Source organism: Lepidochelys olivacea (assembly GCF_965140295.1).
Source record: "Lepidochelys olivacea isolate rLepOli2 genome assembly, chromosome: 4".
In the NCBI taxonomy this organism is placed as follows: domain Eukaryota; kingdom Metazoa; phylum Chordata; order Testudines; family Cheloniidae; genus Lepidochelys; species Lepidochelys olivacea.
The window spans coordinates 42,402,902-42,419,534 of record NC_140414.1 but is presented as its reverse complement, the minus strand read 5'-3'; the positions used below and the strand labels follow the sequence as shown (position 1 = coordinate 42,419,534).

Genomic DNA, 16,633 nt, shown 5'->3' with positions numbered 1-16,633 from the left:
AGGCCATAACATGCAATTGACCTTTTGGAGAAATACAAGGTACTGACATTGAATGTGCCTTGGGTTACCCTGATGAGACTGCTCAGGCACAGCTGGGTCCAGGATCCTGGACAGAGCTTAGGGAGAGAGAGCAAGGAGAAGCATTCCTGCCTGCTGCTAGGAGTGTTTCCCTGGTGGTTAGGACTTTGTTAAGGGTCAGAGATACCACTGATCCCTCCCCAAGAGCTGAGCTGGGACTGCTGAACAGTGGGCAGTGCAGAGTGTGGCAGCTTGGTGGCAATAGACAGTGCAAAGCAGCAGCTACAGCTGCTGCAAGATAATGGATCACACCGAGTGGCAACAGCACCTTTGAGAGGAGGTGGCACAGACCAGTGGCAGAGCTAGACAGTTTGGGCTGAAACCACAGAGGAAGCAGCAGCCTATCCAGGGATTCTGGTGCAGTCCTCCCTACCCAGCAATTAAAGCTGAAATCACTCCAGCTGGATTTGTCAGTTGAGCAGCCTGGACCTGCTAGAATTCTGACTTCTCCAGCCCAGGACAGCTAATTGTGAGCGGGAAGTAGTAAAGTATCAAGGACACACCAGCCACTCACAATGGCCAAAGATTGAGGTTGGAATTACTGTTAAAACCCTGGGGGCTGATTCTTGCAGGACAGAATTTGTTAATTGCTGGTTCTCCCAAATTCATTCTGTTGTCTTCTTTCCCCTCCCTGCACCTCCCAAATAAAGTTCCTTTTGTTGTAATCCTGGATTCAGCGCTTGCAAGTGAGGAAGCATTGCCTATCAGCACCCAGGGTAGCGTATATTGTTTCCAAGGTTTCCGGATGGGGGCTCAAGCTGGTAGTAGTAACTTTTTTTCAAGGAAAACCCCTGAAAATTAAATGCACCCTTTTTTGATGCCAACACCTGGCAGAAGGGTTATAAGATGTTAACGAGTCAGTTACCTGAGCTGTATTCAAACTGCTGACCTTGAGGTGAAAGGCTCAGGATCCCATTACCAATTTACTGAGCCATCTAACACCCCGGTGCTCCTAATTTCCTGCTGAAAATCTCTGGAAAGAAATAAATCACAGTCCTAGTTATAAGGGTCATATGAAGTGACAGGCCTCACTTAGTGGGATCACAATGAAAACTGTAATAATGCTGCTGTTTCCCCAACAGGTATAATTGAGTCATAGAGGGTATGCTATGCTCGAGCAATGTGCCAGTCTGTGGATCTTATCTCTTTGTGTCACTTTCCAAATATTTTCTGAGCCCTTAGGCACATTACAATTCTAAAGAGCAAAACCTGGTCAAAATGATGTACAGTACTGCAGGTTTCAAATCCTTTTAGAAGGTGGGCATTTTTTAGGACAGCTCTCCTGGGAACCTTATCTCACCTTTGAGCAACATGGATGGATTTTTTTAGTCAGATTTCACAATATCAGAATAGAAGTTCCCCCACAAATAGTCCTCAAGGTGCAGAGTTTTAAGGTTAAAAATAAGATTCTTCCAGATGCAAAACTCTCTTGTGTATCATCCTTAATTTCACCACCAGCCTAGCAGCAGCATTTTAATTAAGTGCAAGACAAGTACCAAAAACTGAGTACAAGCAACAAGGAGAAATTGGATTAGAATAATCCTATCGAGACATACCGGTAATTAAATGCAGAAATCAAAGACTCTTAGTGTCACAGAATTTGTTAGACACTTCAAGTGGATACTCCCACTTCAATCTGACATGCTGCAGTTTTTTGTTTTGTTTTTTTTTTAAGACATAAGAATGACTAGAGGTTGGTTAGCTTTATTCTAACCAATTTACTAAATGAGATTGTAAATAAACTTTATATTATAAGAACATTGGGCTGACTGGACACCAAGTCAGGGGCAGCACATCTTTACACTGCCCCAGCTGTGGAACTGGAAGAGAATATTCCCGTCCATTTTTTCCTCTTTCTTCCAAGGTGGAAGTAAGAGGCACCAGCCCTTCTGCAATGGTTCAGCGCCACTGACTGATGAATCTGAGGGGCAGAGTCAAGGCTCCATCCACTCCTTGTCCCTGCCCACCTACCTGCATGTGATGGGAACAACAGCCTGGAGGGGGTGGATAATCTTTGTCTCTGTGCTGTTACCTACCACAATGCAGGTAGCCCACCCAGGGGAATAAACAGCTCCTTAGTCTCCGGCAGGAGTGCATAGACAGGATCTGGCCCAGTGTTATTTCTCCCTTTTTTTTCCTCCTCTCTTCACCTGCATATTTCCAAGTGACCTCTCAAATTTGTTGCCATGGAGGCTGGGACAGTGATTAACAACACAATTGGTGTGTTTCTGTCTATGGGAGCTTGTGAGGGGAATGGCTGAGATGAATATGTGAAGAGCAATCAACAGTAATTCTTCAGGATTTTATCATTAAATTCATCATGAAACTGAATCTGCAATGACCTGCACAAACATTAGCAGTAATGGCACAGTTATACGCACAGCATAATGGCATTTTGATAGACTGTCTTTCCTGCAGTTAGGGAGCCTTCCTGAAATTGGACTGCATAATTTATACCATCAACAAAGTATTGCCCCACTGTTATTTAAACACTGAGCTCCTTGTCCTGGTAGACTGTGATTAATTGGAATCAGTGTACATTGATTGAGCTGATTGTCAAATGCCTGTGACCCAGCTCATTGCTCACTGTCTCAGTCCAATAGCCTCATTATTTATGCTGATTCAGCCTTCTTCTTCTGTGGGATGGAACAGGTACCATTTCTTTAAAAACAAACAATGACAACCACCTTTTATCAAGCTTTTAAATAGTACTAAAATAAACTGATGGTTAACAACAAACAACAAGTAGTTAGTATTTAGTCTTATGGTTTCGAATGACTATTATTATAGCCTGGGGCTGCATAAACTTTTCTAGGAAATTTTCACAAGGCATTGGAGAGGACTATGATTATTCCTATGCGCCACCCATCCCAGGGCTGTGTACTCCCTGCCCTCTCCTCCTGTGTAGATACCAACCCCAGTGGATGCCCTCTTTGGGGGTCTGCAAAGAGGGGATGATGCTTCAAAGCATCTTGACTGGTCTTCTACATGGGACGGGGAGATCATCATGGATAGGGTCCCCTCTGTCCATGGATAACTGGACATGAGCATGATCTGGCTCATGCCTAATGTGAACAACCACTAATTTCAATCAAAGTGATAGTAACTAGTGTAATTTGGAGATGAAAACACTTTTCTGTTAGGTGGGTGAAAAATAATTAATATTAAAAACAAAATGTATGAATACAGAAAAATGTACTATTTTAAAATAGTATGACTTACTGTGGGGAGTGAATCACATGTTCTATACGTATGACTTACACATAGCATATGTTGGTGAGGTTTTTATCCAGCTGGCATAGCACATAAACCCAAGGAAATATGACAGATTAACTTCTGGGGGAAGATATTGCATATTGTCTCCATTTTTGAGTAGATGGAAGATTTTTTTGGCGCTGATTCGGCAGAACTGATACAAACCTATTTTAAAGAGTATTTGTTGACTCTAACAGCAGTCCATCCATTTAACAGATAAGACCATCAATTTTTTTACACCTGTGTTACGCTCATTTACCTTTGGTGATGTCCAGCATTTAAAATCTGGACATTAGGAGTTTATTATAGTATATTATTATTATTATTTTAATCCAAGAGCACAGACTAAACTAGCAGAGGGCTTTTATCTTTATTATCGATTCTTTATTCATTTATATGCAAATTTCCTCACTCCTAGTAATGCTGTTTACAATTTTTCAATGTATGGTACAAATGAAATGAAATAATGTCATCAGATGTTAAAATACTGCAAAATTAGTAAGCAGTTTTATCATTATAGCATCGTAGGAACATATTATTGCTAGCGTCTGGTTAAAAGCTATGGAAGTGCTATATTCTCATTTTGTTAGCTGAGGTCATTTCCCCTCTCCTGATGTTTTGCCACAAACGCTCCGATATCACCCCTTGATGAGACACACGCTCATGAGATCTGCAATCTCCCTGGAGCCAATAGTCTCTTGAAGCAGCATGTAATGCTAAAGTCAATGTAATTTTTTCTAGCCACCTACCCAATAAACCCATCAATGGAAACATTCTGGGTTGGAACCCACTAAATTTAACTGGTGGCCTCAGATGAACTGTAATTTCTCCAAACGGGAGGCATCGCACCAAGCACAACCAGCTCAAGGAAGAAATTAGCGCAAGGCTAAATTGTGGCTGTGAGCCAAATACAGGGTGGGGTATAGTTGTGGTGCCCCAGGATTAGAGCAGGAACCACACTGCGCTTCTGAGTTAGAATCTGCTTTCTGATGACCTCCGTTCTCCATCACTATACCTGACACAAATAACTTCCCTAATGCATCTGTGTTAGCCAGCACATTGGTGGTAGGGATGGGGTATGGCCAAGGCATATCCATTCCCTGCTCCCATCTGCCTATTATTCACCTGCCTTCCAAGGTGGAAGAGAGTGCCGTGTATATCCTGTTGGTAGGGCATTAGGTGGACCATAATCTGGCCCATCATTCTGTAAATTATAATGTTGAAATCCCTTTAACATTAGAGCCACCACCACCCTTGCAGAAATGGAGTGAGTTCTATCCAGGTTGACAACAATTGGACCCCTGGACTGGTTAAGATTTTGCTTCTATGTGTTTAAGGGTGAATGCAGCTTTTGCTGCTGCTGCTGTTCTTCACAGATTGAAAGCCACGCTAAGCTGAGCTCCCGAAGGTAATTCAGTTGGGAACGCAGTGCTATAAACTGAAATTTAAGAAAATTGCTGCAACATGTTTGAAAAGTACTGTATGTACAATACGTTCTCATTTTATTCATGTAACTCACCCTAGCTAAAAATCCTGGGACCACAGGTTTACTCAGAAATCTCTTCTCACCAGGATGATACTGTGAATTTTACTAGTTTACCAGAAACACATTAAGTTTTCTGTGTAAGTATGTTTTCTGCTCTGGCAGAAATCTGAAACTGGTGTAAATCAATGTAGCTCCATCTAGCGTTTCCATCTGGAACTTTTTACTGAGAGGCAGTGTTATATAGTGTTTAGGGCACTAGACTAGGAATGGGGACACAAAGATTCAATTCCTGGCTTTGCATTTGACCTGCTGTGTGTCTCAACAATCCATGCTGCTGTTTCCCCTCTAATGCTGATTATTATTCTTTTGTATTGCTGTAACTCCTGAGAGTCCCTGTCATGGGCCAGGAGCCTATTGTGCTAGCCCCTGTACAAACACAGAACAAATAGACAACCTCCGCCCCCAAGATCTTGCAATTTAAGTAGTCTGCCTTGTCAACTCATCGTGCAAGCGCAATAAGATGAGGACTGTGCATTTGTACTGTACTGAGCACAATGGGGACTCAGTCTTGGTTGGGCTTGCTAGGCACTATAGTCATACAAATAATTAACAATGTGGTGAGAAATTAAGCTGATGAGTTTTTTCAAAAACATTTTGATTTTTTGCTCCTAACAACATTTTTTGGTAAGTAGGCCATCCTGTAAAATAAACCAAAAATCAAAACATCACATCCATACGCAAAGGTATGTTGGACTGGCTAGCCTATTTATTCAGTAAGAGTCTCTAACAGATCCCTTGGAACTGCAAAATAGATTTTTGGGAATATTATGTTCAGTTGGCTTTCTGCAAATAGACTAGGGTATTCTCCAAGTGCTGTTACATGACTCTTCACTGGCAAATACAGTGCATAATTGGCATGAATTTAGACGATGAGGTTTATTCTGTAGATGTCTTCTTATGAACTTGCTCATGTTCTTTATCTCTTAAAGAAAGCAAGCACAAAGGGCCTAATCTGTCATCCTAACCCTTGCTGGGTAATACCTTTCCCTGTGAGTAGTTGTCACTCAACTCCAATGAGGTTGGTAGAATGAGGGCAAAAGATATTTTCTGAAAAATAACAGAAAATAAAGGGTAGGTGGTGCTTTAAGAACAGAGGTTGAAATCCTCCTTCCATTGAAGTCAATAGCAAAGCTCCCATGACTTCCACAGGGTCAGTATTTCACCCATATTTTGTGGTAATCAGAGGCAGGGCAGAGGCAGGTTAACCAAGGGCAGCACTAGGAATAGAGTGTTTGGATTTTTTTTCCCTTAAAGTTTTTTTCTTTTTAATATATTCATTTTATTTCATTAAAAAATTGTCAGGCATGTGATTGAAAACAAAGTTCAAAATTAAACTGTTAGTTTAAAATATTTTGGGTATTTATTATTTGTTCCCTTCCCTCTTTCTTTAACTATCTTTTCCCACTGAAAGGGGGATGAAAAATTAAAATAAGAGAAATGTTAGTTTCTCTCATTTTTAAAATAAAACCTTTTCTCACTTTTCTAGTTGAAAAAAGGGAAAGTTTAAAAAAAAAGACAAAGAAAGTGTTTTTTCCTCTCTCTCGCCTCTTTTTACTTTCCCCCACTTCTTGCAAACTAACCTAATCTCATCTCTGTATTCTGAGACTGCAACTTGTTGTGAAAGTGAGAGGAGGAGCTAGCAGAAGACAACTGGAAGCAACCCAAGAATTCCTGGAGTTACAAAGCAAGATCCCCTTTCAGATTCAGAGAACTCACACAGAGAAGTCCTCTGCCCTGAAGTTGTTACTGAACTTTACAGTGGGAGGTAAAAGCTAGGAGACTTTACAGTGGTATGTTTATAAGCAGGGATGGAATAAAGCAGCAGAGATTTTCACAGGTTTTAGTTTGATGTTTTACAAATTAATTAAAATAATGGAGGTAGGCAAGCATGAGAAATATGTGCTCTTAAATGAGGACTCGGACTTGGAAGAGTTTGATAAAAGTAAAGTGGCACTGATGCACCATCCCCAAGATGGGTGAGTTACATGGCATGTAAAACAATTGCTTTTGCTTTAGTACTGATTCTGAATTAAATATATATCTTCTCTTTAGGTCTTACTATGGCAGGATCTGATATTCCGTTACCACACATAGTTATGGGATAAAGTTTTAACAGACTTAGAGATGGAAGTGTAATTTACCCCAAAAAAAAAAAATCCATCAGTCTCTAGCAAATGGTAATCAATATACCTGAAGGGGTGTTTCTTATTGATCTACAAGTTCTTGTACCTTTACACTGGCATCAATATTTATACATAGATCAGGGCAATGTACAACGGAGAAAATAAAAGGGCCATACATTTGTTGTGATACATTGATTAACTAGCTTTAAGGTCATTTTGGAAGATTTATCTCCAGGGATCTGCCCTTTATTTATGTCAGAGGCATAGTACTTTAGATGAAACCACTGATACTTACATAGATTTGATATTTAGGAGGATACAGTTTGGGAATAAAGAGCACAGCTCATTTAAACTCAGTGAGCATTGAATGGATTTTTTTTTACAAGCTTTTTTTGGTGGCATGAGAGATCTGTCATCTCTGATTTTGGAAAATCCCTCCTGTCTGCATAAAACAATAGTGACAGTTCTGCACTGAAGTACTGGACTGAACTCTGTGACTACAAATGTTACAATGGAAGGTGAGATCATTTTAAAAAACAAACAAAAAACATCCTGGGTATCCCGGTCACCCATGCTGGAGAAAACATATTTGCACTAACAAAGTAACACGTAAATAATTTATAATAGACCAAAGAAAATATAAATAATATATGTAGTGTTGGCAGAATTCAATGTTTTAAATAATTTTGACAGATATCAATGTTTATTTTATGCTTTTTGTTTTTAATCAATTTAAATTTTCACAGTTGTAGAAAGTTATGGGTTTTAAGCATTTTTTTTTCAATTTTTATCTATTAAAATTTTCCACTGTTGTGGGAAGTTATGGAGGACCAGGCAATAACTATGTAATGCCAGTAGACACGGAGATTCAAAAAGTTAAAACTTTATAACCATAGAAACACAAATTGTCAACAGCACACACAAATCAAGCCCTAAAGTTCTCAAGCAGCATTTTTCTTACTTTGATGGAAATTTGTCAGTTTGTGACAAATACAGTGAAATCGATTTTTACCAACATTTACTGAAAAAAATCGAATCATGCCAAGCCTTAATACATTGCATGAAGTAACTGCTTTGTTAAATCCTTAGTTCAGAAAAAAATCACGAGTTTTTTATGTCACTGTGCAAATGCTTTGTTTACCCATTTTATTTATGGAAAATGTTCACTATTGTTTTTTGAGAGCTTGTCATCTTGTTGTGGACATTGTACACTACTCCGCCTTCAGCTATTATTTGTATAAAAACCCCATGCCCAAATGCAGCTAAAAGATGTCATCTTTTCCTTTGAGTGTCTTCCTGATAAATAATGTCTAAGGGTTCTAGCCATGCGGCACATGTGATTCAACATTGAATATGGTTTTGTGAAAATATTTGTTCAGACTTACAGAGCAAAAATTCAGATTGGTGAACTAAGCCCTAATCTTTTTAGAGGATTATAACAGAGCATAGAGGTCATATCTTTGTTGTGATACATCCAAACTGCTGAAATGTTAACATTTCAGCAATCTTTCTCTAAATCAGTGGTTCTCAAACTTGTTCCTCTGCTTGTGCAGGGAAAGCCCCTGGCGGGCCGGCCGGTTTGTTTACCTGCCGCGTCCGCAGGTTCAGCCGATCGCGGCTCCCACTGGCCACGGTTCACTGCTCCAGGCCAATGGGAGCTGCCGGAAGCAGCGGCCAGTATGTCCCTCGGCCCGCGCTGCTTCCAGCAGCTCCCATTGGCCTGAAGCAGCGAACTGCGGCCACTGGGAGCTGCGATCGGCCAAACCGGCGGACACGGCAGGTAAACAAACTGGCCAGCCCACTAGGGACTTTCCCTGCACAAGAGGCGGAACGAGTTTGGGAACAGCTGCTCTATATCCATGTTAAAATAAATACAGAACCAAGACCATGGATTCATACAGGGGTTAATTATGCAGACGCTTAGATTTGTAGGGAAAAGATTGAACATGACTGGCAGACAACTTAACATACTATATTACTGCAGTCTGAGACATACAGGTTTACAATGAGATAGCTCACAAAATCTGCTGTTGGATTTGTGAGCACCAATGCATGCAATGGATATTCACAGGTGACACAGGAATGAGGCTGGATCAAGGTCACATTTAAGCCCCTTGTGAGCATCAAAAAAGAAGCCTTTATATTCTCCAAGATTGTGGAAGTTACAGCTGTGCTTTAAAATATTCATCCATTGACTGTCCTGCAGGAATTGAAGCCAACTGTGGCATCTTGGATTATAATTCAGCCTGTTGCTCTGAGTGTCCACAAATCATCCTACAATTAAGCTATTTTAAAACTATTCCTTCACAGTGATAGCCAGAGCCCCTTCCCACGAGGTTTGGCAAACCCAGCAGCAACCTACCAGTGACTATCACAGGTGACAAGTGTTATGTAAGAAGTTCTGCAAGTAGGGTCAAATAGATAGAGGGTTCTATCCATTTGGGAAAGACAGGGACAAAGAAAAACTGGAACTGGATTTTTGTGTCTTTCTGAATTGAAGCACTGTACACGTAGTATACCACACAGATACAATACGTTAACTTTTAGATAGGGGTCCTTAAATATATGTATACTTATTGTAGATCTCATTTCAATTTCATTTTAAAAAATAAGTAGTGTGTCAAACAAGTATATGTTTATTTAGAAATCAGACTGCTTAAAAACAAACTTAGGTTGCGAAGTTTTATACTGGAGCTGTTGTATCCAAGTCCTACCTCTTTAAAATACTTATGTATTGTTTCTGACAGTGAACATTTACAGTCATACAATATCAGGGTTGGAAGGGACCTCAGGAGGTCATCTCGTCCAACCCCCTGCTCAAAGCAGGACTAATCCCCAATTTTTGCCCCAGATCCCTAAATGGCCCCCTCAAGGATTGAACTCACAACCCTTGGTTCAACAGGCCAATGCTCAAACCACTGAGCTATCCCTCACAGAACAGGAAGTAAAATACAGTAAACATAATGATGGCATAATAAAATGAATATTACAAAATGTTTAAAGACATTCATGAGTGACACTGCACTCTGAGCCGATGTCACAATCCCACAAGAGCCAGTCTGGCCTAGAAAACACCACCAGACTAAGACTCAGGACACCTTGGGTCTATTCTTGGCTCTGCCACTGGGCTGCTGGGTGACCTTAGGTAAGTCACTTCACCTTTGTCTGCCTCAGTTTCCCCTCCTCTGTAAAATGGGGGTGATGATTCTGACTGCCCTTGCAGAACTACTGCTCAAGAGAGCTAGCAGTTATCACTGGGGGGGGGGGGAGAGATTTTCAAAGGTGCAAAGACTTTCAGTAAATATTGGGCACCTCACTTCCTTTTGTGGCATAGATTTATAGCTTCTAAGGCCAAAAGATCAGATCTAGTCTGATCACCTGCATAACACAGGCCAAAGAATTTCACCCAGTTAGCCCTTTATTCAGCCAAGTAACTTGTGCTGAATGAAAGCCTATCTTCCAGAGATGTGTCCAGTCTTGACCTAAAGACATCAAGAAATGGAGAATTCACCACTTCCTTTGGTAGTTTGTTTCAATGTTTTATCACCCTCATCCTGCCTCATTTCGCATTTGAATTTGTCTGATTTTAAAGTCTCTTCCTTTGTGAATTTGTTTAATGAAGTTATCATTTCATGACAGACCTCATGTTCAGTAAAGAGCAGAAGTGTAGCTCTTTGGCCTTATTCTCCACTGTCTTGTGCAGTCATGAACTCTGGCCCAAAGTTGGGGTAAAATACTTTCGGAAGCATCTTATACTCATTTTGCAGCAGCAGAAGTGACTTCACAAAGGTATTAAAAAAAATATCATACCCTTTATTCCCAAGCCCAGTAAAACATTCATATTAAATTCTTGTTGGAGACAATTCCTTGGATAGTAGAAATAAATATATTTTGACCAGAGTAATAAAACAGTTAAGTGAATAAGCTGTTCATGAGATTTTTGTCCTTCAGGGACAAATAGATAATATATGGGCTATCCTGCCAGCTTATTGAGCTGGGATAAGAGAGAGAGAGAGAGAGACACTCTCATACACACATACATGTACTCTTAATAAGCAGAGAAAAAAAATTATTTGCTGAGCTACACTCTGAAGTTACTTACTTCTAGTGAATGAACAAGATTAACAGCCCAAAAGGAACTATATAAGAACCGGCGTGGTACAGTGGTTAGGAAACTGGACTGAGTGAAACCTTGGTTCCATTCTCTGTACTACCAGTGAACTACTACACTACCTTCTACCAAATGATTTCATTAAGGTATCCACTGAGAAGTGCTTTAGAATTAACCCTAAAGTCCCCACGCTCTCCCTGCACAATTTGAGCAGCAAGGTGGTATACTCAGCAGCTGAAGGAAAGAGGAATCCAGCTTCAGACTTTCTCACACTACTCCTCATGCATACCTACTCACCTCACTGAGGAAAAATGGTTGGTGATCCACAGTAGCTGCTCTACCAGCCCAGCCCAGCCCAGCCCAGCCCAAGAAGCCCGAGTGCACAGCAGCATCCAGGCAGCCCACACTAAGCTTTCATTTCACTGCATACAGAGCTAACATAGTCCTGCATAGGCTCCATACAGCCTGCTTCTCTTCTCTCTGCAGCAGAGCCATGGTGATTATGTTGCAGGAAATCATTTATGCATTTGCCATCTAAGCTTATAGAGCCAGATTTACATTAGCATAAATGCAAGCTAACCCCATTCATGGTAATAAAGTTATTCCACACTTACAGAAGAAGAGCTAAGGCTTGGTTCTCTTGTGGCTAGATTTTTTTTTTTAAACCCCATTGCACTCTCCCAGGTGATCTGCTTTAGTCCCACTACAACACAGTACACACCCTTCCAACAATCAATAACCAAACCAACCACTTTTTAATCACAACAAAGCATCACACAGCTCGGGGGGGGGAGGTTAATTTGACTTGGTCCTCTCCAGGTTGTCCTGGAAGTACTTATCATATATCTACCACATTCCATTCTTTATGAATGTTTTTAATCAATAGCTCCCCTATAAACTTCTTACCTACAGAGAAAGAGGACGCCTTTCCACCATTTAAAACTACAAATCCCACAGAAGAGAAAACCTCTCGCCACCCCCACAGGAAATTAACCTGCTGGGCTGTTCCTGCAAGACTATTAAGCCTCTCAGGTGCTGCTGCAGCAGCAGTCCTAACAAAATGAGTCATCAGTGAGTTTTTCCTTCTCAGACAGACACACATTTCATTTCAGCCATGTTGACCATTGAAAGGGAAAAAATACACTGGGGGGGTCTCAGAGTGACTTGAGTACAGCATTTGTATACATCCTCGTTCCAGGGGAGCTTTACAGGGGGCATTTTATGTGCTGAAATCTTATTATAAGCAAGGCCCCATGTAGTCTACGGTTATGGCATCTGATATAGAATCTACCTTTTGAATTTTGCTACAGAATCTGTCTCCTCGCTAGCTGTGAAAAACCTACTCATTCCTCCTTGAAAAATTCTTCAGTGCAGTTATGTGGTGTCAATACAAAAAATTGTGGTATAGGTAAAGAATAAGGGAAGAATAAAGTAAACCGAATGTAATATCCAGCTACCACTACTTTACGAAGTAATTGCTACTAAATAAGCTGTGTAAGAGCTAGGCATTATTATTATTTATTATTGAAAACAGTACTGATTGCATTCTTCATTTTTGGTAATTAATGCATTCAAAACCATAAGCTGCTACAGAATTTCTATCCTGCCACAATGCAGTCCCACAGAATTTAGGTGCAGTTTGCTGTCAAGTATACAAGGCTTTTCTTAAAGGGGAAACATTAGTGGACTTCCCAATACAGCAGGTATAACCAGGGATAGATAATTCAGCAGCATTCCAAGTATAGCATTTATAGGCAGAAGTAGCACTGGGGATTGGAATTGTTGAGTGGTGCATTTATTCAATTTCCTGGTGTTATATAGAACTTCCAGGGACTATTTCAATCCAGTATTTACATATGAAGTTACCAGAATTGTCTGTCATGGATTTTGGACAATCCAGAGATGTGGAAGATTGTGTCAACCACATTCAGAGCAGTGCAAAAGAAAAAGAGTAACATGGGTGGCAAGAGCAGCTTAGTCATGAAGCCGTATGGAGTGATGTACATAACAATACAACTTTATTGAGCCCAGTAACTGAGGGAAAACCTCTCGCCATCCCCACAGGAAATTAACCTGCTGGGATGTTCTTGCAAGACTATAAAACCTCTCAGGTGCCGCTGCAGCAGCAGTCCTAACAAAAATGAGTCATCAGCGACTTTTTCCTTCTCAGGCAGACACTGCATAATCTTAGCTGCCAGTAGATGGTGCTTTTCCTGTGAGCAATCTGTGAGATATATTGTAATACTGTCTTACAGAAATCCAAGGATTTATTGGGAGGGTGAAAGCTACAACTCCTGCACACACAGGCAGGTCTTAACTTCCCGGTTGCCTGCACTCCCACTACCAAGCCAACAACTTAATATCAAGTCAATAACTAAACACTAAGATAAAGGCTATATGTTAGTGGAGATGCTGTCTGCACTGATCATTACACACACACACACCCCCTTAGTTTACTGAGTATTTGAAAATAACACATTTTTATTATCATTGTAGCTCCTAGGAATCCAGACAGTCTACCATCCACTTCAGTTTCCCTGTTGGTCTGCCTGTCAGAGTCTTGTATACTGTCATGATGACATCACTCATAGCTGGATCTAGATTCTCAACAAGTACAGGGTACATGTGTTCCGAGCTAGGCTTATCTGTATGGGTCAACTGTCTGTTGAAGACTGCAATGTGGTGAGATTCCAAGGATGTACTGGCAAAAAAATTTCCACAACCTGGCTCCTATTCTCAGCTATAGGAACATGATGGGATATTTCCAAATCCTCTTCTGCATGCCCGAGATGCTTGTTGAATATCCTAACTGACAATTTCCTAATTCAAAAAGTGTTACATCCAACATGTGGGAAGTATATATTAGACCATGTCTTGACAGATAAAGAGAGCTAAACAGAACTAAAAAGTAATGTTAGCTTAAGTACAAGTCATCATGACTTTTCTTATGTGAAAACAGAATAAAGTCGATACCAGTAATATATGTACTAGGTGCTCTAAAAGGGCTAATTTCATAAAGCTAAACACAATAATGAGCCAATTCAGCAGGGAGGAAGAATTTAAACTGAAAAATATAAATGATAATTGGGAATGGTTTAAGAACATTTAACCAGATGCCCCAAAAGCCATAATTGAGAAAGAAGGCCATACTGGTTAAAAAACCCAATCTGGTTTAGGGGGAAGTGAAAGCAGCTAAAAAAATTAAAATGCATAGATAAAAATATAAGAAAAGGGAAACTGATAGTTGTGAATATAAATCATAAGCTATGAATTCTAGAATATGATAAGGAAGGAAGGGAAAATGTATGCCCATCAGAGTTAAGGATAATAGGAGGGAAATTTTAAAAATATAGAACAAAAAGAATCCTACTGATAGTATTTGTCCATTACAAGAGGGAAATGCTAGCACTGCCAATTAAAATACAAAAAAAGGCAACATGTTCAATAAATATTTCTGTACTGTATTTGGGAAAACGAACGGTGAGTTCGTTATATCATACAATGATTAAATGCTTTCCATTCAAATAGTAACCGAGGAGGATGCTAACCTGCAGCTATTAAAGTTAGACATTTTTAAATCAACGTGTCCAGATGACTTCTAAGTGTTTTAAAAGAGCTGGATAAGGAGCCAACTAGACAATTAATGTTGATTTTCAATAGCTCTTGGAAGATTAAAGAAATTCCAAAAGATTGAAAGAAATGTAATGTTGTGCCAATATTTCAAAAGGATAATGATGAGATGAACTGATGTCAATCAGTCTAAAATTGATCCTAGGCAAGACAATGGAGCACCTGATATAGGAATCAATTCATAAAGAATAATAGAATATATGTAATACTAATTAACATGAGGTTATGTAAAATAGAGCCTGTCTAACTAACTTGATTTTTATGAGATTATAAATATGGTGGATAAAGATAATAGAGTTGTTGTAATATACTCAGACTTCCATAAGGCATTTGACATGGAACCACACAACATTTTGATTCAAAAACTAAAATGATGCAAAATTAACCTGGCACACATTATGTGGATTAAAAACTTGCTAACAGGTCTCAAAATAGAATTGTAAATGGTGAATCCTCATTGAGTGTCTGTGTTGCTAGTGGGGTCCCACAGAGCTCAGTTCTTGGCCCTAAGCTATTAAATATTTTTATCAATGACCTAAAATAAAATATAAAATTATCACTGATAAAATTTTCAGAGGATACAAAGATTTGGCAAGTGGTAAATAAAGAAGCGGCTAGGTCACTAATACAGGTCCATCTGGATCACTTGGTAAATGGGGCACAAGCTAAACAATATTCCCTTTACATTTAGGAACAAAGAATGTTGGTCATATTTACAAGATGGGAGACTCTGTCCTGGGAAGCAGTGACTCTGAAAAAGACTTGGGGGTCTTGGTGGATAATCAGCTGAGCACAAGCTTCCAATGCAACTCTGTGGTCAAATGGGCCATTGTGATTCTTGGATGCATAAACAGGGTTATCTTGAGTAGGAATAGAGAGGTTATTTTACAGCTATATTTGGCACTGGTGCAACTGCTGCTGGAATACTGCATCATTCTGGTATCCACCATTCAAGAAGGATATTGATAAATTGGTGAGGGTTCAGAGAAGAGCCATGAGAATGATTAAAAGATTGATTAAACATGCCTTAAATTGATAGACTCAGGAGATCAATCTATTTAGGTCAACAAAGAAAAGATTAAGGAGTGACTTGATCACACTCAAGAAGCATCTACACTGGAAACAAATAATTGGATCTTGGATCTAGCAGAGAAAGGTATACCAAGATCCAGTGGCTGGAAGTTGAAGCTAGACAAATTCAGACTGAAAATAAGGCATAAATTTTAACTGTGAGGCTAATTAACCATTGGAAAACTTTAACATGGGTTGTGGTGGATTCTCCGTCACCAACATTTTTTTTAATTCAAGATTGATGCATTTCTAAAAGAGATGGTCTTCTTCAAACAGGAATTATTTCAGGGAAGTTCTGCAGGAGGTCAGACTAGATAATCAAAGTGGTCCTTTCTAGTCTGTGAATCTATGAATGCTCCACATTTACCCTCCCCTTTCTTTCAGTAAACCTGTACACTAGTTCTTGGTGAACTATAAAGGGACAAGCTCTTGCTTTTTGTATCAGCAAGGAGTCATTGTTTAGTTTTTTAAGTACTGTGTGAGGTCCCCTCCAAAAGGGAGTATGTTTGGGATGTTTTTTCCTGACACCTTTTTCTAGTTGTAAAAAGGTGTCAGGAAAAAACATCCCAAACAGCTTCTCTCCTTCCCAGATGGGAATGTAAGTTTCCTTTCCCTGGAATACTGTGCCTGGCATGTTTGGATCACCATATACTTTGAAAAGATATCATGAGCTACCAGCAAATTCCAATTTCCAGCTGGTGTTTCTAGTAGTCGGACTTTCAAGTCAATCTATGAAGATTGGGGCATTTCTCCTAAAGGAGTTCTGGCGCTCCTTGCTGCTGCTTTCCTTTCGTGACAGATAAGACAGGAAAGTGCTCA

The 16,633-nt window shown here is 39.8% G+C and overlaps 1 protein-coding gene across 2 annotated transcripts in view; it reads left to right on the top strand.

Moving 5' to 3' along the window:
* Window positions 1-6,576: 6,576 nt before the first annotated feature.
* LOC311519934 (EF-hand calcium-binding domain-containing protein 14-like) overlaps window positions 6,577-16,633 on the top strand; it is a 51,854-nt gene continuing 41,797 nt past the window's right edge. For both annotated transcript variants that reach the window (XM_084627046.1, XM_084627045.1), the window contains exon 1: window positions 6,577-6,855. In XM_084627046.1, the coding sequence (XP_084483172.1) occupies window positions 6,728-6,855 (128 nt within the window). In that variant the 5' untranslated portion in view covers window positions 6,577-6,727. The remainder of the gene's footprint in view (window positions 6,856-16,633) is intronic.